Source organism: Phascolarctos cinereus, unplaced genomic scaffold (assembly GCF_003287225.1).
Source record: "Phascolarctos cinereus isolate Bilbo 61053 unplaced genomic scaffold, phaCin_HiC Scaffold_5;HRSCAF=322, whole genome shotgun sequence".
Lineage (NCBI taxonomy): Eukaryota > Metazoa > Chordata > Mammalia > Diprotodontia > Phascolarctidae > Phascolarctos > Phascolarctos cinereus.
The window spans coordinates 101,675,008-101,698,319 of NW_027555958.1; the positions used below are offsets into that span (position 1 = coordinate 101,675,008).

At 37.3% G+C, this 23,312-nt stretch overlaps 1 protein-coding gene across 2 annotated transcripts in view; it reads right to left on the minus strand.

Moving 5' to 3' along the window:
* CCDC170 (coiled-coil domain containing 170) overlaps positions 1-23,312 on the minus strand; it is a 91,900-nt gene that overhangs the window by 14,966 nt on the left and 53,622 nt on the right. For both annotated transcript variants that reach the window (XM_020986616.2, XM_020986618.2), the window contains 3 exons: positions 16,591-16,791; positions 12,047-12,220; positions 5,452-5,694 (listed from right to left, as the gene is read on the minus strand). In XM_020986616.2, the coding sequence (XP_020842275.1) occupies positions 5,452-5,694; positions 12,047-12,220; positions 16,591-16,791 (618 nt within the window). The remainder of the gene's footprint in view (positions 1-5,451; positions 5,695-12,046; positions 12,221-16,590; positions 16,792-23,312) is intronic.

Below are 23,312 nucleotides of genomic sequence, written 5' to 3' on the forward strand. Positions count from 1 at the left end.
TCAGACTGGTATGGTTACACTTCCCAAATCAGAGAGGGAAAGGCAGGTAAAGAACTATATCTCAATATCACTTTGGAATATTGGTGCAGAAATTTTAAAAGAAATATTAGCAAAGAGACTACAACAATACATCCAAAAATTATTCATTACTAAATTGGATTTATGCCAAAGATACAAGGACAATTCAATGATAGAAAAATTATTAACCTACTTAATATTAATAAAGCAAACAATAAAAAATCACATATCAATAAATGCTGAAAACAACTTTTGAAAAATATAGCATTCATTTAGGTTAAATATCTCTAAAAAACACGAATGAAAGAACTTTTTTTTCAATATGAAAAAGCAATCATCTAACACCAAGAGTTAATGTTACTGTTAATGTAGAAACCTGGGAAGTTTTTCGAAAAAAAGCAAGACTGGCCTAGTTCACACTGCTATTTAACCTGTCCTAAAAAAGGTAGCTAGAGTAAAAAGGAAGGAAGGAAGGAAGGAAGGAAGGAAGGAAGGAAGGAAGGAAGGAAGGAAGGAAGGAAGGAAGGAAGGAAGGAAGGAAGGAAGGAAGGAAGGAAGGAAGGAAGAAGGAAGGAAGGAAGGAAAGGAAGGAAGGAAGAAAAGGAAGGAAGGAAGGAAGGAAGGAAGAAGGAAGGAAGGAAGGAAGGAAGGAAGGAAGGAAGGAAGGAAGGAAGGAAGGAAGGAAGGAAGGAAGGAAGAAGAAGAAAAAAAGAAAGAAAGAAAGAAAGAAAGAAAGAAAGAAAGAAAGAAAGAAAGAAAGAAAGAAAGAAAGAAAGAAAGAAAGAAAGAAAGAAAGAAAGAAAGAAAGAAAGAAAGAAAGAAAGAAAGAAAATGTGCATTGGCAAAAAGGAAGCAAAATTATCCCTCTTTTCAGAAAGGATGACAATTTACTCAGAAAATCTTACAGAATTAATGCAAATTATTAAGACAATAACTTCAGTAAAGTATTAGGGCACAAACTACTTCCACAAAAAGCATCAACATTTCTATATACTAACAAAATCCTAGGCAAAAAGCAAAGAGAAATTCCACTTAATATAATTACAAACTACATAAAATCTGGGAATTAACTTACCACGACACATATAAGATTTAAATATAAATGCTACAAAACTACAAAACAATGTTTAGAGAAAAAATAGACTAAATAATTGGAAAGATATTATGTATTCACAGCTAGACCATGACAAAATAATAAAAATTATTTTATCACCTAAATTAATTTGCAGATTTAGCACTAAAATTATCAAATTACTAAGGAAATACTTTATAGAATTAGATAAAATAATAGTACAATTCATATGGTGGAACAAAAGGTCAAGAATGTTAAGGGAAATAATGAAGAATATGTGGATGAAGAGGACCTAGCATTACCGGGTCTTAAACTGCATTATCAAACAGTAATTATCAAAAATAATTTAGTACTTTTTAAAAATAGGAAAGGACAACAATAGGAAAGTCTAGATGAGCAAGAATTAGAAGCTCAAGTAGCAGAGATGGTGACAGAAAAGGGAGCTTCCATAGCCAAAGAATTCCTCACCAAGTAGCCAATCTCTTGATGATGCTCCTCTTTGTACTTACTTTATAAACCAACTTAATTTATTGCCATAATCATGCTTGAAAACTTCCCAGCAGAGCTTACACACTATTGGTATAACCTTCAAGAGCCCAGATCACCTCTGTGCCATAAAGCATCAGAGTAAGTTCTTGCAGAAGTTGTGGGACTTTTTAATTTAGTCAACACACAATACTAAAATGGGACCTTGTATTCACTTTTCAGTCAATTGTATAACTGAAATCACTAGACTAGAAATCACCTCTGAAATCCTACCTGTTCCCATCAAGCATTTTTAATCAAGTGTACATTTAAAAAACAGATTGAGTATTCTCATATCTTATTGAGGTGTAAAGGTAGGCAAATGAGCTAATGCTTGTTGATTTGTTTCCTTCTTTTGTTAATAATTCCATTCACTGGTTACTTTTTTTCCTTTTTCTGGATATCTTTCCCTTTGAAACATCTTGAAAATTAATCCTAGAGTGCCTTCAAGACTGTTACTTCCAGTATGATTTCTTCTATGTGTCCTCGACATGGTACACTTGTTCTTCCAGTTTTCTCCTTCAATAACATTTCCACTTCATCACATAACAAAACAAGTATTCCTCCACAACACTACTATCCCAGTGCCTCATTGTGGTATGGAGGTCGCCATGGGTTCTTGAATTATATGCCAGCTAGAGCATATGCTTTGGTAGGTTTCTGCCATGTTAGAAAGACTTCAAATACTGTCTTTATGTCAGAGTGTACCTGAGGCCTTAAGGATGAATCTAGCCAAGTACAAAAGAGACTTATCAAAGACAGATTAGCCACAGGAATATTTTGGCCATGACAACATGTTAAAGAACAATATAAAAAGTGGCCTCAGTTCATATAAATTTTAGACAATCTACAAACATCAATTTAAATATTGGTACTACTACTAGAGAAAATGAATGATATCAACAATGACATTCTCGCTAAAAATGAAACCATGGAACTAAATGGTTAATTCAAAATTTTTTTCTCTTTTGTTTTTTAGCCATTTTTCATCTCTTTGGCATTTCCACTTGTTATGCTTTGAGCAATGTGAGAAACCTACCTCTCTTTACTCCTATGACTCTAATTCCTGGTTCATTTCATATGCAGTGAAGTAAAAGGGCAACTTACAAGTTCTCTTCAGAAAAACAAATACAGGAAGTGGCAGAGGTGGTTCCAAAATGTATACAAAACAATAAGAAACATAATAGCTAATATTTATATAATGTTTTAAGGTCTGTAAATTACTTGACAAAAATTATCTCATTTTATCTTCCTGATAACTTTGGGAGATAGGTGCTACTATTATCCTCATTTTACAGATGAGGAAAATGAGACTGAAAGAGGTTAAATGACTTGCCATAGAACAAACAGCTAGTAAATGTCTAGGGAAAGATTTGAACTCAGTTCTATCTTGACTCCCAAGTCTACCACACTATCCACTGAGCCACCTAGCTACCCACATAAACATCATCTCATTGTATACCTGATTATCTAACCTTGCAGGGCTTATGATGAACATGAACAAAAAGATCACCATGGCAAAAACTAAGGCTTATATGTAATTGTCACAAAAGATGACTTCTATAAAGAACTTAATGAAATCATGCAAACCCAGTAACATTTTTCTATTCAGGGACTTCAATGGGAAGTTGAGCACAATGGAAAATGGCAAAAAATAATTTGGAAAATAGATCCCAAGGATAGTAGACCACTCAAAAAGCCTACTCCTGTATATTACAAATACTTTCTTCAAGTCAGAAAGAGTTAAATATGGAGAACACTGAATGACATCACAAAAAATGAAATTGACTACATATTAACAGACAGAAAATGATTGGTTTCTGTGGGGGAGTTATTTCTGAATTGGGTGCCTCTATGCAATGAGAACATCTACTACTTAGACCATGTGTTAGGAATCAACAACAAATTAGAGTGACATAGATGAAAAATTTGGGCATCTAGATGGTACAATGGATGGAGTGCTGGGCTTAGAGTCAGGAAAACTCATCTTCCTGAGTTTAAATCTGGTCTCAGACACTGAGAAGCTATGTGTTCCTGGGTAAGTCACTTAACCCTGTTTGTCTCAGTTCAGAGGGGCGGTGTTTGCTTAATCAGTTAAAAATATCTGATATTTTTGTTTAATTTGGGGAATTTTTAAAAATATTACAAATATATCAGATATTACAAATATATCAAATTACAAATATATACAAATATATCAAATATTACAAAAATATCAGATATTTTCATAGCTATTCCAAGGCTGTCAGAATTCCTGAAAACTGGTCTCATTATAACCATGGCATATTGCATATTATAGGTAAATAATTACTTCCAGAACATCTCCAACCATGTTGACTGCATCTTCTTTAATCCTTCCCCACCTGAAGATGGGATCTGTCCATAGAGCCACCCTGGGTTTTGGTAGTCTAATTGTAACCTCATTTTACTTGGTTCCAGGCCTATACCACAAACACTTCTCCAACATCACTAGTTATACTACCTCATATATAATTCCAACTCCCATTTTTCAGTTCCCCAGCTCCCATCTATGTATCGCCTTTCCACATTAAAATGTAAGCTTCTTGAATTCAGGGACTGTCTTGCTTGTTTTATTTATATCCCTAGTGCTTAGCACAATGCCTAGCACATAGTAAGCACTTGACACTTTATACAGCTGAATAATATATATTTGAGCTGTATACCTTATATGTTTACTATAATATATACCAATCACAGTGGCACAAATGTGTATGATATTTTAAATATTTTGGTTATGTCCATGTATATTTTTGTTTCTTTTTCCTTATATTGTAAAGACCTTGAATATAGTGAACACATTTTCAATTCCCTTCAGATACCTAACTATACCCATTGTAGGCATAACATTAAGACATTATCTCATAAAAGCATCATTAAATTTTTACAATAGAACCCCTGTATGTAACAAGTCATACTATGACATCATTAGGCCAATCATGTGACATCAGGCCAGCTCAGCCCAGCTCCCATCTGACTCTCGAACTAAGGACTTTCCCTACCTGGAAGGCTAGCATATCACTTCCCTCAACTCTATTCCTATTGAACCATCAGCCCTCTGTAACATTGTTTCACCTAATGCCATTTTTAATGGAACTAATTTACAATGATGGGGATAGGAAGCAGTATACCTGCATAATTCCATACATTCAAAGGGATTTCAGTAGATGTTATTACAGTGACTGACCCTTCTCAGTGAAGAACTGTCTTCATTTTCTCAGACTTGCCTTCAGTGATTTATCCAGTCAGTAGTGATTTTTGTCCTCAGCACCATTGCAAGCACTTTGTTTTTTGCCGAATTGTATATTGCCTATGTGTACATACCAGAATGGTATTGGGGGAAAACAACTGATGTTTAAGCCAGGAAGTCCTGACATATCCTGGCTATGTGACCCTGGGCAAGTCCCTTAACCTCTCAGTGCCCTTTTCAATTCTCATAAGACTATAAATTGTACTGGCAGAGTGAACAGAATGCTGGCTAAGGGGTTATGAAGGCTTGAGTTCAAATTCTGTCACAGATACTTACTAGATGTGTAATCCTGAAATAATCACTTAACTTCTGTCTCAGTGTTTTTATCTGTAAAATGGGGATAATAATGATACCCACCTTCCCAGGGTTGTTGTGAGGATCAAAGATAATATTTGTAAGGTGCTTTAAAACCTTCAAGTGTTATATAAATGACAGCTATTGATATTATGATGATGATAATGACGATTATCCACTTTGCCACCTGGTATCTCATGTGAGCTTTGGACTGATACATACTTTTCCTGTGGTCAGCAAAATATCAACAAAGAGATATATGTTTGGCACTTGCCTTGAGCTCATTAGTATCTGAGAGTTTGGCTTTGAGCTCAGTGTTAGATTCCCGGGCCACTCTCAGATCCTTCTGTAATCTTTCCACCATCTTCTGCAGTTTCCTGATGGTAAGGTTGGCCTCGTCCTTCTCCACAGCCAAGGCTGTGCAAACCTGCCTCTCTTCTTCCAGGTGAATTACCTTCTGCCGAAGAAGGTTCATGTGCAGCTCTCGGCTCTCCAGCCTTTCTTTCTGAGCCTTTAGCTAGTTTAAGAGAACAGGGAATTTTCTTTATAACTGAACACTCGGGAAATATAAGTGAATTACTGCTATCACAATGATCTTTATATTTCAATAAGACTCATTTGTACCAACCAAAAAGGTTATTGGACTTCTTTTCCCTGATTGCATTTTTTATTCATTTTTTCCAGGAATTAATTTCATGAGCTACGAAGCCCTAGACAAAAGAACCACAGAAAATGTGCAGAGGAGGCAGGCTTTCAACTCTGATTCTCCCTAGCATTAGGTGCATCATAATAAAAAAGTGAAATTGCATTTAAGACTACGAAAATGGATTCATCAAGGCCAGACTATAACAAGAAGCAGAGAGACTCAATCCTCCGCAAACTCACTGGCAGCCAACCCTGTACTGATTAATCTCAATCACAAAGTGTTGGGTTTAGTTGGCTAAAAAAGATTAGAGTTATTATGTTTTTAAATTACTTTTTTTCAATCACCTTGTTCTTACTTGAAATGCCAGGGAAATTATTTTATGAAGCCTTGGGTTTCATTTAATCAAAGAATCAAGCCTAAGAATTGAAAAGAACCAGAGGAGTCATTTAATCCCACTCCCACCAGATGGGTTAATCCCTCTACAAAGCTTGATCATTCCCGTCTCATTGAAAAGCAACAGAAGGCTCACTTGTTACCTTTACGGGCAACCTATTCCATTTCCAAGCAGCTCTAAATATTGGGAAGTTCTTCTTTATTTTGAGCTGAAATCTGGCTCCCTCTAACTTCTCCTTCACCTGGTTTTGCTCTGTGTGGAGCCAGAAGGAATAACTCTTAGCCCTCTCCCACAAGACAGGCCTTCAAATGTTTGATGAAGTTATCAGGTCCCTCTAAATCCTTTCTTCTTTTAAATATCCAGCATGATGTAATGGAAATAATAGTAAGCTGAGAGTCAGAACACTCTCAATGAAATCACAGGTCAGGCCCATATCTTAACCGCACTCTCACTTGGGAAAAGACTTGACCAACTTGGCCCTAAAGGCAATGGGGGAGAATTGCAAAGAGAAACACTGGGCATGCTAAAAGGAAAAAACAAATTCTCAAGAATTAGGACTCTGCAAAATGCAAAAGGCAGATGACCACTTAATCGTATATGTTGAAAAGAAGATGCTTGTTCAGTTATGGCTTGTACCAGATTGCCACTAATGTCTTTTTCAACACTGAAATTCTAGGATGCTAACATTGCCTGAGAGCGAAAGTTATTGCAAACAAGGGAAGATCACAGAAGACTTCATAGGGGAAATAGAACTTGAATTGGGCTTTGAAGGATGAATAGGAATTCAACAAGAATGATAGGAGGACATTCCAGGTATAGGCAATAGCACGAGCAAAAGCACAGAGGTTGAAAAGTTCAAGAGTTGTTCAGCAGACTAAGTGGCAGTCCAGACTGTCTACAGCATATAATGCATGAAGGATAAAGATAATACTGGAAGGAAAGGTGGCACCAGATTGTGAAGGGCTTTGAAAAATGGGTAAAACAGTCTGAACACAACTTGTATGGAACCACTGAAGATTGTTAGACTGGGAAGTGACATGACCAGATCTATATACATAAGAAAGTTTAGCAGAAGGCAGATATGAGAAAATCCATTAGAAAGCTATTGTAATAGTCCAAGTGCATAGGGAAAAGAAGATCCACACAAAGGTGCTGGTCATGTAAATAAAGAGGGAAGAATCATTTTAGACATGTTTTCTGAGGGAATCAACCCAGACTTGATGACTGCTTAGATATAGGAGGTGAGGAAGAGGGAAGAGGCAAAAAAGTCACAATTTCAAAGTAGGTGAGTGACAGTGCCACTGACAGAAAATCAAGTCAAAAAGGGGGCAGAATGTTTAAGAGGAAAGAAAGTCACTCGATTTTGGACATGTTGAATTTGAGATAACAATGAGACGTACAGGTAAAGATGTCCAATGGGAGTTAAGGGCCCGAAATTTGAGAGAAGGGAGGATGAAGGTACAGATTTGATCATCATCTGAATAGAGGTGATAGTTGAAGACTTAAAAATTGATAAGTTTGCCAAGGAACATCAACCAATAGACAAGTATTTATTACTTATCTACTACATACTAGGCACTCTACTTGGTGCTAGGAAATAAAAGAACAAAAAATATAGAAAAGGACAGAGCCAAGGACGGAATCTTGGGGAGCAGCTAACTTATGGATTAGAGAAAAGGATGAGGAACCAAGAAAGAAGACTTGTTAGGAATGGTTGGAGACATAAGAGGAGAACTAAGAGACTGTGGCATAAATAAAACCAAGAGAATAGAATGGAACGATTTATTATTTATTATTTTATTTTATATTTATCATTGTATTTATAAAGCACCTACCACATACCAAACACTGTACTAGGCAATGAGAATAAAACAGAAATGATATAGTCTCAGCTTTTTCCCTGCCCCCAACAAGGGGAGGCAACATGTGTGTATACATATCTGTGTGTATGTATATATTCATACATTGTGGGTATGTGTCCATATACACACACATATTATGCATTGTGTGGCTAGATGCATTTCTTACAAACATGTATGTATCTATACGTACCCCTATGTGTATCTTTTATACATATGTATACATTGTGTATATGTGTGTATTTGTATGTGTGTGCATTGTGCACGTATGTCCATGTACATGTATATATTGTGCATTGTATAGGTACATGTGTTTCTCATGAACGTCCATGTGTGTCTACATACACATGTGTATGCCTACAAGTTTTATGTGCATATAAATATCTACATACAAAATCCATTAAAAAATAAATACAAGGTAGTATTGAGGAAGAGGCATTAGTAACCAGAGATATCAAAGAAGACCTCAATTAGGGGGCAATGTTTGAGCTAAGATATGAATGAAATTAAGGTTTCTTTGAAGCATAGGTGAGGAGAGAGTGCCTTCCAGGCATAGCGATGGGCTGTGGAAATGCAAGGACATGGAAGATGGAGTGTTCAATATAAGAAACAGCAAGATCAGTTTGACTGGACCATTGGAGGTGTGAATGGGGAGTGTCATATAATAATTCTGGAACTGTAGGCTGGAGCCAGGTTTCAAGGGACTTTAAAAGTCAAATAGTATATGTTTTATCCTAGTAGCAAGGTAGAGCCACTGATGCTTTTTGAGCAAGGAAGTAACATGGCCAAACCATGCTTTGAAAAAGTCATTTTGGCAGCTGAGTATGAGGGGAGAGACAAGGCAGGGAGCCTAATTAGGAAGCCATTCAATAGTCCAGGCAAGAGATGATGAGGGCCTGAATTATGGTATTGGCCCTGTGAGTAGAAAGACAGGTTCATATACAAGAGATATTATGGAAGTAAAATCAACAGGACTGGCATTTATTGGATATAATAGCTAATAGCAATTAATTGGTTAATAATAGCTAACATTTATATAGTGCTTACTATGTGCAAAGCACTGTGTTAAGCACTTAACAATTATTATCTCATTTGATCCTCACAACAACCTTGGGAAGTAGATGCTATTATTATCCCCATTTTACAAATAAGGAAGCTGAAGCAGAGGTTAAATGATTTTCCCAGGGTCACATAGCTATTAAGTGTCTGAGATCAGATACTGAACTCAGGTTTTTCCCAACCTGGAGCTCTATCAACTGCTCCTCTATCTACTGTTGTAGCTATAAAGAGTCAAGAACTCTGAGGCTGTGAATTTGATTAATAATGGTATCTACAACAGAAATTAGGAAATTCGGAAGGTGGGTAGGTTTGGCATAAAAAATGATGACTCCCAGTCATCATCACTTCCTTTCCTAAAAGCATATGATCCACTTAATTAACAATTTATATCAGAATTTTGCTATGATCAACATAAAGCTCACTAGTCCGTATATCTTTTCCTTTCAAAAACTACTCCTTTCCACTGTCCTGTCTTCTAGAACATCTTCTATTTCCCATGACTCCTCAAAGATAGGGATTCTTTGAGAAACCTCTGATAGATGGTTCAACAATAACACCTCCAATCTTTTTCAGTACCCTGTAGTATAATTCATACAAGTCAAGAGATCTAAAACTTAATTAGAGTCAATAACTAGACATTCACTACTTCTTGCCCATCTTTGGCTCTAAAACTTGTTTTGTTCTACCCTTTCTAGCTGAAGCTCATTCTCCTTGACAGAGAAAGAAGCAAAATAGCATTTATTTAGTTCCTCTTTCTGCAATGTCAAACCTACCCAAGGGGCCTGTCCTTTCTTCTTCCTCTTCTTACTCTAAAAATAGCTGCAAAAGTCTTTTTTGTTTTCCCTATTTTTTTTTACCATCCTCAGTTCATTCTGCACTTTATCTTTCTTGACACTAGTCTTAAAGGTTTATGAGAACATTACTTATAGAGCTGGAAGGGGCTTCAAGGTGTACATAATTTGTTGGCTTATAATATCTACAGACTGTCCTCTCTCCTCCCATAAAAAATGATCATAAACCATTCATCATTTGCAACTAAAATTAATGAATGTTTAATTTGTTAACTTGAATTAATGAAATTTTGGTTACTTCTAAAGAAAGTGTAATCATTAGGAAGAAAGAAACTGAGAAGACTGAAGAAAGAGATTATTGTTATTATTATTGTCATTATAGTTAATGGTCCTCATCTCCTTAATTGAGATCCAAGTGAAAAGGAATGGATGCTGAGTACAGAGAAAGACTTATTCTCTGGGTAGAACCTGGGAAGAAAATGTAATCCAATTTTCCTTTCTCAATAGCAGTGATATTGTTGTATAAAATATCCCTAACGTTATGACTGTTGTATAGAAAAGGTGCTACTACATAGTTTCCTGGTAGACTTGCCCATATTTCCCTATTTCTTTCTAAAAAATAACCACCATGTTTTCCTCCCTTTCTTCTTTGTCTGAATGAGAGGGCAGCTTTTTTTTTTCATTCTATACTACCATGATCGCCAACTTTCTAAATTTAAGATGAGAAATTACATTTTAGAATTAATTTAATTAATTAAAACAAAACTAGCAATCCCACTAAATTCCTTCTCTAATGTTTCATCATGGTAAGGAAGCCACCCTGGCTTCTCAAAGGGAAAACAAATTCTGACAGACCCTACAAAGCTGGGAAGATTTCCACGCCTCTTACCAGACTAAGTGTCTGCCATCCATGAATTAGCTTCACTGATTGGGGACAGGCTCATCACCAGCATACTGGGCAGCAGATGATAATGTTTTCTTTTTCCACAGCAACGTATGAAGACCACCTGATAACTACTACCCACTTCTATGTTCCATGCAAGAGCAAATGAGAGTGCTAGCAGGAATCTACAAAGTATTACTCTGGATTATGAATTCTTGAGTAAGACTTCAAGTCCAGGATGGCACTGAGGAAAGCTTTAGGAACATGGGTGGTGTTTTCATTAGTGTTGCTGATCAAAGGCAAGGGCTTCAGATGAGAAAGGCAGATTTGAGAAATTAACAGCTGGTTAAGAAGATTGTATCTGAGAACAGGGTTTGGATTTCTGACCCATGGCTTAAAGTATACGACTGATGGGTTCTTGGCCCAGGATGAAGTGCGCCTAACAAGCCACAAAGTAAAAAGCATAAAAAAAATGGTTTTACATCGAAGTGTAAAGCCATATTTGATTGAATGAATGAAAAAAGCATTTATCAAGTGCCCATTTGCCAGGCACTATGCTGAACATTGGGATACAAATGCAAAAGTGAGGCATTCCCTATTATCTAGAGGCCTACATTCTAATGGAGGAGACAAAATTTAAGGGAGTGGTGGCCAGGAAAGGAGTTTTGGTCTGGGACGTCACAGGAAGGGTGAACAGAGCTATAACTACCTTACCTTTTCCAGAAACAATGGTAGTATTAATTTGATACTGTTTCCAAAATAAGAAGTGGTAGGAAAGTAAGGGAGACCTATCAATGTGTGTGGTCGAAGGGAAGATGGTAAGATGCCAGATGTGGATGAACAAATAGATGGATATGTGGATGAATGGATGAATGGATGGATGGATAGTATGTAAAGCATGACCGGAAGCCAGCTAGGTACAAGGGATTAGGTAACTGCATTCATTCATTATATCCAAATTTCTGTCATCCCTTGGGCACTACAAAAGGCAAGTGAAGCACACTGAAGCTAAGCCAGAATGCACCACTTTTATAGAGATGTGAAGGATTTCCAGTCTATCAATGGAGGTAGTATTTATACAGATGACAGATATCTGGAAGTAGCAAAGAGGTATATCTCAGCCAAAACTAGCAATAATTATTGATAAATGTGGAGTTAATATTTTTTCTTATAACATTTGGGATCCCTCAGAAATTGATTTTTTTTTCAACAAGGCTGAGATAGGCCACCTTCTTACCTTTCTCTGTAAGCTATGGGCCATGGTCTTGTTTTCAATAACTGCATTGCTCTCAAGACGGACCAGCTGCTCTGCACGAGCTAAAACTGCATCCAACCGCATGTCAAAGCCAAGTTCAGCAGCCATCTGGTCTAGCTTCATCTTCTCCGAAAGCTGATCTACAAATTTAAGATACTGAGCCCCCCAAAACAAAAATGAAATTGATATAGAAAACAGTTAACAGGGGAATTTGTCAGGCTTTCGTCTTTCTCTCAAGCAGAGAAAAGTTACTTCTCAATGCTTAGACTAAGCAGAACATTCTAATATTAATATTTTCAACAAGAAACAAACAGGATGGAAACATAATAATTACATGTTATTTTAAAAGCTGAGACAGCTACAGTAAATATATATTTGCAGTTTTTCTTTTAGTAATATCAGAGTAGATCAACTATGTAATAAGGATGGGAAAAACATATGAACAGTCAAGTGCACACATATGTGTGTTATATCATACATACGTATATAAATATATACACAATATACAGATGGGGGAGAGAGAGGAAGGAGGGAAAAAGAGAGAGAGAGGAGAGGGAAAGAGGGAGAGAGACAGAGACTGAGAGGGAAAAACAGAAAACAGAGAGACAGAGACAGAAACAGTGACAGACTGAGATGACTGAGATAACTAGCTAGAGGGACAGAGTTGGAGTCAAGGAGACCTGGGGCTCAAATCCAGCCACTAGCCACGTAATCAGGACAACTCATTAAGCCTTTCATCGTCCTCAGGCAATTCTAGTCTCTAAAACCATAAGTTACAAAGCAGTAGTCAATCTGCATCAACTGAAGAGTCCTAAGGGAGTTTCCAAATGGGAATTTCTTATATGATGAAATCTTAGATCTGGACCAAATGCATGTATACATATGTAAAATAGAGCCAATAGTTCTTAAGTGAAGGCACCAGGGATATTGATTTTAATGCATGGATTTTGTAATAGCTATTTCGGTCACTTTAGTGCCTTTTTATGCTTATTTCTAGGTCTTGGTTATTCTAAAAAGGTGCTGTAACTGGAAGGAAACCTCACCCCTGGATAAATGGAGCATTACTGTATAAACTACTTTGTTTACAGGTTGGATCATAAGATCCAACATGTGGCTCAGAAGATCAATAGACATAGAACTTGGACAGGACACTGGTAGTCATCTAGCTGCCAGTATAGATAATGACTATGACAATGTACATGGGAAGTCCAGCGACAACTGAAAATGAATGCTATGAAATTATGGTGACTAAGTGCGGTGCCAAAGAAAGGATATGAGAAGCCACCTCCTTTCCTCTTTGCAGAAGTAGGGGCTCCAGGGTTATGAAACATTATGGGTAAATGTCACAATTTTTCAATATGTTGGTTAATTTTGCTGAATTAGGTTTTTTTTTCCTTCTCTTTTATTCTTTGTTATAAGAAGGACTTTCTGAGAGCAGGAGAGAAGGATAAATTGGAAAATGTAGGTGATGTTAGAAAAAGATGTCAAAAAATTATTTTTAAAATAAATAATAGGCAGCATGGAATAATAGAGAGGAAATATATCTGCTAGAAAGAAAGCAAGAAAGAAGCAAGAAAGAAAGAAAGAAAGAAAGAAAGAAAGAAAGAAAGAAAGAAAGAAAGAAAGAAAGAAAGAAACTGAGGCCCCAAGGGATTGATTAGATTTGCCTAAGGTCACAAAGATATTAAGCAGCAGAACTGGTAACTGCACCCCAATACTATAACTTCAAAGGCAACATTCTTCCCACAGCACTTCACTATTTCATTACATGATCATTTTTTAAAAATAGCTCAACGACAGTATCTCTATTTAGATATGCAGTCTGGGGACCTCCCACATACCCACAGAAAGTAAACTGCTCTCTTCAATACTAGGGAATGGAGCATAATTCTAGAAAATTCCAGTCAGTTATCTTTTGGGGTGGGGGGAAGAAAATTCAGCTTAAATTTTAACTAAAAGTGTTTATTTAGCCATTAAAGGTAGCATAAGCATTTACGTTTAGCACCAAAATAAGGTACAACTTTTCTTCATATTTTCATAGGCAATTCTATGCTCCTTAGATCACAGGTTTCATGGGTAGCCTAGAACCAAAGATATAGAACTAGAAGGAATTTTAGAAGTTATTTAGTCCAACCTACTTATTTTATTGATGAGGAAACTGAGAACCACATATAAAATGACTCACTCGAGTTAAGTAACTGAATTTGGATTTGAACTCAAGTCTGGTAACTCCAATTTCACTGCTCCCACTGCATATTATTTGAGAATATATATAATTTTGAGAACCACTTGGATAGAGTATTAACTAAAAAAGTATTTTTTAACTTACTCTATTGCTGCAATACCCAACAGGAAAAATTAAAACAATCCCAATGAAATCCTTTCCTCTAAACCTTTTTTTTTTTTGCTACTTTATTCTGTCAATAGTAAGTAATATAAACCTAAAACCAAGAGCCAGTATTATATGTAATTGGGATAAACTAGTGGACTTTCCATTGAGATCAGGGATAAAGTATGCCCATTGTCACCACTACTATTTGACGTAGTACCATAAATGCAGACAGACAGACATACAGACAGATAGATAGATAGATTTAAAGATATAATTGCTATATGTATATAAATATATAATATACATATATATATATATATACATTTATGGGCAACTAGGTGCACAGCAGATAAGGGGTCAGACGTAGAGCCAGGAAGAATCATCTTTCTGAGTTCAAATCTGACCTCAGACATTTACTAGCTATGTGACCCTGGGCAGGTTACTTCACCCTGTTTGCCTCAGTTTCCTCATCTGTAAAATGACCTGGAGAATGAAATGCAAACCACTCCAGTATCTTTACCAAGAAAACATAAACGGGCTCACAAACAGTCAGACATATATACACATACATATATATATATATATATATATATATATATATATATATATGTATGTATATAATTGATATATATCTATATAAAATTGATATATATATAATTGATATATAATTATATTGCTATATATAAATATTTTATATATTATATATATATAAGTAATAAGATTACAAAAAAATTGCAAAAACAATAATAGCCAAAGAAGAAACACAATTATTATTTTCTGCGAATGATATGTTATACTCAGAGAACCACAGAAAACTTATAAAAACATAATAGAAATAGCTAACAACTTTACAAAATTGCAGGATAAACCTCTGCAGACCACTTTATCCCATTAAGCACTGAATCCATTTCTCTCCAGCACGTTCAGGATGGCACAAACATCGTATCTCCTCAGATGTTGTTGCTCAGTAGTTTTTGGCTGCGTCTTCCTAAGTCGAGGCCTAACACTCTATCCACTGCACCACCCAGCTACCCGTCTCCTAGGGTGCCGAATGGAAATTCGGCAGAGTGGCTAAATGTTTGCCACTCATAAGAGTATTCTTCAAAGTCTATGACTAAAATCATAGGGTGAACCTGCTTTTCTTCCAGACTGAAAAAGATGAAAAAGAGGAGGAAGAGGAGAATAAGGTTCTCAGCCTCAGAGAGGTTATGGTGGGAATGGAACAAGGATGCAAAACTGGTTGTTACTTTGTTCTTGCCAGTGATGCCTGTTTTGCTCTCAGATATCCAGAGAGAGTGGATGTGGTAAAATAATTCTTTACCTTGTAGCTGACTAACTATACTAGCTGTGCAGAAATTCAGAAATGATTCTATGTACTGATTGCTCAATGGTTAACAATGCAATCTTCAAATGTGCTGTGCTTTCCATTTATGCCCCTTCCAAAGCATCACTGTAAAGACAACCTGGTACAGTTAAAAGAGCCTGGGTTCAAATCTCAGCTTTGCTACTTATAATCTGAGTGACCCTGAGCAAGGCATTTCCCACCAAAACCTCTCAGTTTCCCTACCTGTAAAATAATGGGGTTGACCTAACTACAAAACTAGGATTAAATCTGAAAGCCCTGTGGAATCTCCCCTCCACCTCTATTCTATCACCAACTGAATCTCCTCTTGCCCTAACCCAGCAATCTGGACGAAAATTCCACAATGTTCTTTCCTTTTCATTTAATTCAACAATAACACATATACTTTATAATAATTTATTTGACCTTTCAGAAGTAAAATAACCACCTGAAGGGAAAGTTTCCCATTTCTGCAAGACAAAATTCTAGAGCTATTTTTTTCTTGCTCCATTTTTTACTAGAAATTAAGATCGGGGGCAGCTAGGTGGTGCAGTGGATAGAGCACCGGCCCTGGAGTCAGGAAGACCTGAGTTCAAATCCAACTTCAGACACTTGACACTTACTAGCAAGCCACTTTATCTCATTGCCAAACCCCCCCCAAAAAAAATTCAGCTCCAAGGAGTCCTGAAACCCAGAACTGCCCCATTCTCCAGCCATGCCACCTACTACTTGAGATTTTTCGGGTGAGCTAGAATTTAGGACTCAATCTCTAAGTATGCTGGATGATTTTTCAGACACATTTTTATCTTATAACAGATGTTTCCATTAAGTAAAATAGCCTTAGATTATTACTTTTTGTTTCTCCAGGCTCAAACTGTCTAGCAGAACATCTCCAGATACCAGCTCGCCCTCCAGGTGCGTCAATTGACCCTGAAGATCTTCAAAATGCTTTTCGGCTTTCTGGGCCCTTTGCAGAGCTTTCTGGTGAAGTCCATTCTCATTCTCCAATTGCTCAGCCAGTTTAGCTATTTGGGCTTCAAGCTGGGAAACCATCTGGAAAGAAAGAAACAGAATAGGACTGAGCTTCATTTGAAATGCAAGAAAGTGTTAAAAAAAAAAAAAAGAAAAAGAAAAAAAGAGTGCTAAACTGCTCCAGCAAACCTGTTTATATTATCACCTTACAGATTCAAATCACTTGATTTCTTTAGAGGGAAAAAAATCGCCATACAAAATCTAAAACAAAATACTAATCATACACCTCTGATGCAGATACAAACTCTATTCTCACTATCTAATGAAATCTATTTACATTATTGGGGGGGGGGCTAGGCAATGGGGTTAAGTGACTTGCCCAGAGTCACACAGCTAGAAAGTGTCAAGTGTCTGAGGCCAGATTTAAACTCAGATCCTCCTGACTCCAGGGCCAGTGCTCTATCCACTGTGCCACCTACCTGCCCCATACATTATCTAATATAACCTGACATTTGCCTGAGACACTGAGTCGGTTAAGTGAGTTGACTGGGGTCACACAGCCAGTAATCAATGAATCAGGCCCACGCCTATAATGCCTACCACTAAGAGAGGCTGACGCTGATGGATCACTTGAGTTTAGGAATTCTGTGCTACAGGAGCTAAGGCTGATCAATTGGGTGTCCACCATGGTAAGTGCTGTTGTATGGAGATAACCTGGATTCTCAAAGAATCACAAGATGTAGAACTGTGTGGGATCTTAAAGATCAAGAGAGAATGCAGTATGGTAGAAAGTTCATCAGCTCTGGAGTCAGAGGACCTGAATTCAAATCCTGCCCTTAATTTTTTACTACCTGTTTGACTTTGCACAAGTTACTAAATCTCTCTGAGCCTATGTTTCCTCATCTAGAAAATGAGGGGTTTGAACTGTCTGGCCTCTAATGATTCTTCAAGTCCTAGATCTGTGGTCTAACACAATCCTCTTATTTTGCAGATGAGGATACTAAGGTATGACTTGCCCAAGATCACAGAATTCACACCCAGGGCCTCTGGCTCCAAAGGCTATGCTAGAAGAGTCCAGGCTCTGACAGGTCCTATTGTTATCTTCCCCCAGTAAAGGCAAAACCTCAAACACAGATCTGGTGATTGACTCAAGATCTGTCATCCTAGGACCCAGTTATATAAACTGAAAGAGCTCATCACCAAAGGGTTAGCTGAAAGGAAGGAAATAAGCATTTATGAAGTAACTACTGTGTGCCAGGCACTGTGCTAAGTGCTTTATAAATATTATCTCATTTGATCCTCACAACAATGCTGGGAGGTCGGGGCTATTATTATCCTCAATTTATAGTTGAGGAACTGAGGCAGACATAGAGGTTAAGTGACTTGCCTAGAGTCACACAGCTCATTAGTATCTAAGGCTAGATTTGAACTCAGATCTTCTGTACTCCAGACTCAGCCTGCTTCTAGGTAATAAACTGTTTTTCCTACAGCAACTCAGTAAACAGCTGACCAAGGTGTGGAAGGGCTATAATCTGCCATCAGTGGAGGTGGTACACAGATAAATGAAATCATGGACCCTTAAAGTGTTGAAGCACTTGCAGATGTCTTTCACTTGCATGCAGGCTCTCAGTAAAGCTCACTGAAGGAGGTCATGTTGCAGTTGCTCTTGGCAGGAAGAAAGATGGACAGATCCAGGTTCACCTGCAAGCCACAATGAGGCTTCAAAGCAGGGCTTTGTGGGAGACCATAACATATGAGAAATAAATCCACTTCTGTTCATCCTCCCTCTTCCTCACCCCCACTCCCCAAAAAAAAGAGTTCACACTTCAACATAATTACAAGTTTGGAAGACCAAATCCCAAAGTGAACACAATAAGAACAGGAAACAGAAACTCTCCACTAGGATTCTAAGAAAAGAAGATGAGATTCTTTCCCACCCAGTGAGCCCTGCCACCTGAGATTTACAGAAAGAAAATCAGGTTTTAAGGCCAACCTAATGGTCTCTTTGTGGTCTTATTAAAGAGTTTCATTAAAGGTAATCAGGGGTTTCCCCAAAGACAAATGATCTATTTCCTCTCATATTCATGTATGCTACTCAAAAGCTTCTGGGCATCCTGCAATTTCTAGTAAGAACATCAGCTCTTCTAGCAATAACTCTTAAACAATTTTAATTTACTCTGTTTAAATCTTACTTATTTTTAAATTTAGTTCACTCAAAAGTAGAACTTCCTTTGATGCTTACCTTTTTCTCTATATGCTTTGCCCTGTAGCAGAAAGCTCTCCCATAAACCATGTCTTGTGTTTCTCTGCATCTCCCCACAGTGCCTAACATTGCACTATATATTTATACAGGCACTCAATGAATATTCATTTAAGAAGTGCCAAATCACCATCTTTATTTTGCACATTAGAAATACAGTGCTTCATTTTTCTCCTATATATTTATTTGATTCAATGACAAATCCAGAAAAGGAATCCAGAACTCCTTTGGGAAAATACTATTATATAAAGAATGCTCAGCCTTTAAGTATTAAGGAAAGAAAATGTAAGGGATGAAAATAATAAGTGCCAGGAGTTTTTTCCAGTAAACCGTAAGTAATTTCACATGGCATAGCACAGGGGATAAGAAGCTAACTTTGAAGCCAGGTCCTTCCTCTGACATACTTGTTGTGTGACCCTAGGCAAGTCACTTAATGTCTCAGTGCTCTAGGTAAATCTGGGACTTTAACCTGTAGAGAAAGTATAGACTGAATTCAATGGTAGAGAGTTTTTTTTTAATTAAGATAGTCTATAAAACAGTAGCATCAAACTCAAAACGAAACAGAGCCAGTAAACTATACATAAACATCCCTGCCAACCTATTAATTTAGAAAACCACAGAGAACACATTATCTGTATTCCATGTTTTAATGTATTTTCTTAAATATTTCTCAATTACATTTTAATCTGGTTCAGGCTCCACTCAAGGAGTGTGTAGCCTGTGGACCACATGTTAGATATCTCTGCTACAAAACAATGAAATCAAGCCCAGTTCCTCCTCCTATCTGTAAATACCTTCCCACATGACTGGTAGTTAGGCTAGGCCATTACAGCCTTGGAGATAATTTATTTAGGAACTGAAAAGAAGGCTGAAAAAATTATACTAGAACCAACTCCAATTGGGTGGAGAGAGTCAATTGTTAAACTTTCAATATGAGCATTTTTACTCAGAAATTAGCAAATACTGCAAATCAGGGCTTGATTTATTGCTTTATTGATTGTGAACAATAAAAAGTGATGAAAATGTTAATACTATAGAATAAGATTAAAGTTAAATGTGTCATATACACTTTTTTTAGAGAGCCGATTGTTAAATACATACCAGTATTTACCTATTTCTACTATGTAATGGCTACCAAATCTACATCACTAGCCCTGATCTTTCTCCCATATAGTAGACTTACAGTAAATCCTCATTATTCACAGATTCCATATTTGCAAACTTGCCTACTCATTAACCTCTATTGGTAACCCCAAAATTAATACTTGAGGCACTTTTGCAGTCATTCAGGGACATGAGCAGAGTGGTGAAAAATCTGACAGCATGCATGTTCCCACCTCAGATCAAGCAAGGTGATGCTGTCAACATTTTCATTATTATAAGTGAGGGGTCAAAGGAGAGATGGGCAGAGATTTGTTGGGAAATCACTATGGTATAGAAATAAAAGTAATCAATAAAACCTTAAAAAAAGAAGAAATGAGTGGTAGAATTCAGACCCACCCATTCATCATTCAATGGGAAAGAAGAAAGTAACTTCATGAAAACAACTCCATTGAAACACCACCCAATGCAAGTTTTATAGATTTGTTTTTAACATCAGAGATGACAAAGAAATAATTATCCATGGTTTCTCAATAGCATAAACCATTTTCAGCCTGGTTGATTAGCCATTTTAAAAAAACAACCAAAAAAGAAGGAAGTATTTTCTCTAGATAATCTACAGTTATTTCTGAAGGTCTTGCAACTTAACATCTCATGTCTCATTGTACAAGAAGCCATAATTTCAAAAACATCTGCTACAGGTGTCCTGAATTTTCAAGGTTAAACAACGCCCAGGACCCAATTCAAATTCATGGTCACCTAGCAGTGATTAAAAACGGAAAAGAAAAGAAAATGTGCCATGTGCAGGAAGAGAATGAATACGCAGAAGTAATTGATGGGAAAAGTGAGGCTCTCCTAGCTTCTACAATGAATTCTTATGGTAGGAGAGTAAGAAGGATGACTAATATGCTGCAAAAGATAAATAAAAGGCAATGTTCTGCAAATGGAAACACACCTAAGTTGATTTCGCCAAGCCAAGTCTGACTGCCTTTCGGCCTTCAAACTGCTATGACTCAACTATTTACAGTACGTTTTGCCACATCAGCTGGAAATCAGCACATTGTCTCTTCCACAAACAGATTTATCGAGTTGTAAAAGTACCAATTTTCCAGAAATACTTTTAAAACAACACAGGAGACCTATTTTCTTCCAATGTTGCCTAAGTATGAGTCACACAAGAAAGCAGCAACTATATGCTTGATTTTGGTTTTTAGAAAGGAAAAGAAACTATTGAAAAAGATTACTGGGTAGGAAAGTCAGATAAAGGCATGAAAAAGACTGAGTCATTCTCATTTTTATGGGGGTAGGGAGGGCAGAACCAGCTTAACCAATTTACATCATTTGCTTTAGAAAATAAACAAATATATCATGCTGACAATTTTATGTTGTTTCACATGCTACAATTAAAACAGTTTCGGGCAAAGCATTTAGAAGGAAATAGGGAAGGGAAACAATAACATGGATGTAGGAACAAGCCATTAGCTATTGAAGGCCATCCACTTCCACTTAAGGAAAAGAATTAAATCATCTTTCACAATAAATATATATTTTAAAAAGAAAGGTTAAGTTATTAGCATAAGCCTTTCTTAAAAATAACTTCCTTGGCCATCTGGGGATGGAGGCAAGATGGTGGAGTAAAAGCAATGACTTGCTTGAGCTCTTCCCCAGAGCCCTCCAAATACCTGTAAAAAATGGCTCTAAACAAATTCTAGAGCAGCAGAACCCACAAAGAGACAGAGTGAAACAAATTTCCAGCCAAAGACAACCTGGATGGTTGATTGGAAAGGTCTATCGCACTGGGCTGGGAGAGGAGCGCAGTTCAACATGGGCGCACCGGCAAAGAAAGACCAGGCCTCAACAAACCTGCAGCAGGCTTCAGAGGACTGAATCATGGGCAGCTGTAGCAGTTTCCAGATTTCTCAACCCACAAACACCAAAGACAGCTTAGAAGGTCAATAGGAAAAGTCTGTGAGAGCAAAGCTCAGACCCAGCCCCAGTCCCAGCACAGTCCTGAGGCTACGGCTACTTCCAGAGCTCTAAGCCTGCAGACTGATGGGGAAATCGAGTGACTGATCAGAGGGGGATTGCAGGGATCTCTCTGCCGGTGATGAGGCAGGATTCTCTTGCTTTGTCCGTGCTCAGATCTGGGTCACAGTTCCAGGTGGTGATCCTGGGGCAAGGAGGAATGCTGACATGGTGGAACTTGTGGCGACAGTGAAGAGGAAACTCCCTCACAGTTCCAAGGCATAAAAGAGTGCTTGTGGTCACTCATAGACCAGAGCACAGGCCAGGAAAGGAGTAAACATTTCACCTTTGATTGTACCACCTTGGAGGAACTGAAAATTTACAGGTCCCTAGAAGTATCTTTGAAAACAGCTGCATAAAACTCCTGAAGCTTGGGACAGTACATTCTCCACACTGGAAGCAGACCTCTACCTTATCAAAGAGTTTAAAACTCAAATAATTGGCTGGGAACATGAGCAAGCTGTGCAAAAAAAAAAAAGTCAGACCAGAGTCTCTTTCTTTGTTGACAAAGAAGATCAAAACATATAACCAGAAGAAGACAACAAGTCAAAGGTCCTACATCCAAAGCCTCCAAGAAAAATATGAATCAGTCCCAGGCCATGGAAGAGCTCAAAAAGGATTTTGAGAAGCAAGTAAGAGAAGTAGAGGAAAAACTGGGAAGAGAAGTGAGAGTTCTGCAAGAAAATCACAAAAAGCAAGTCAACAGCTTGCTAAAGGAGACCCAAAAAAATACGGAAGAAAATAACACCTTAAAAATAGCCTAAGAACACGAGCCATTCCCCAATTGATAAATGGTCAAAGGATATGAACAGACAGTTCTCAGATGAAGAAATTAAAGCCATCTATAGGCATATGAAAAGATGCTCTACATCATCATTGATTAGAGAAATGCAAATCAAAACAACTCTGAGGTACCACATCACACCTATCAGATTGGCCAACATGACAAAACAGGAAAATGATAAATGTTGGAGAGGATGTGGGAAAATTGGAATGCTAAAACATTGCTGGTGGAGTTGTGAAATAATCCAACCATTTTGGAGAACAATTTGGAACTATGCCCAAAGGGCTACAAAAATGTGCATACCCTTTGATCCAGCAATAGTGCTTCTAGGGCTATATCCCAAAGAGATCAAACAAATGGGAAAAGGACCCACATGTATAAAAATATTCATAGCAGCTCTTTTTGTGGTGGCAAAGAATTGGAAATTGAGAG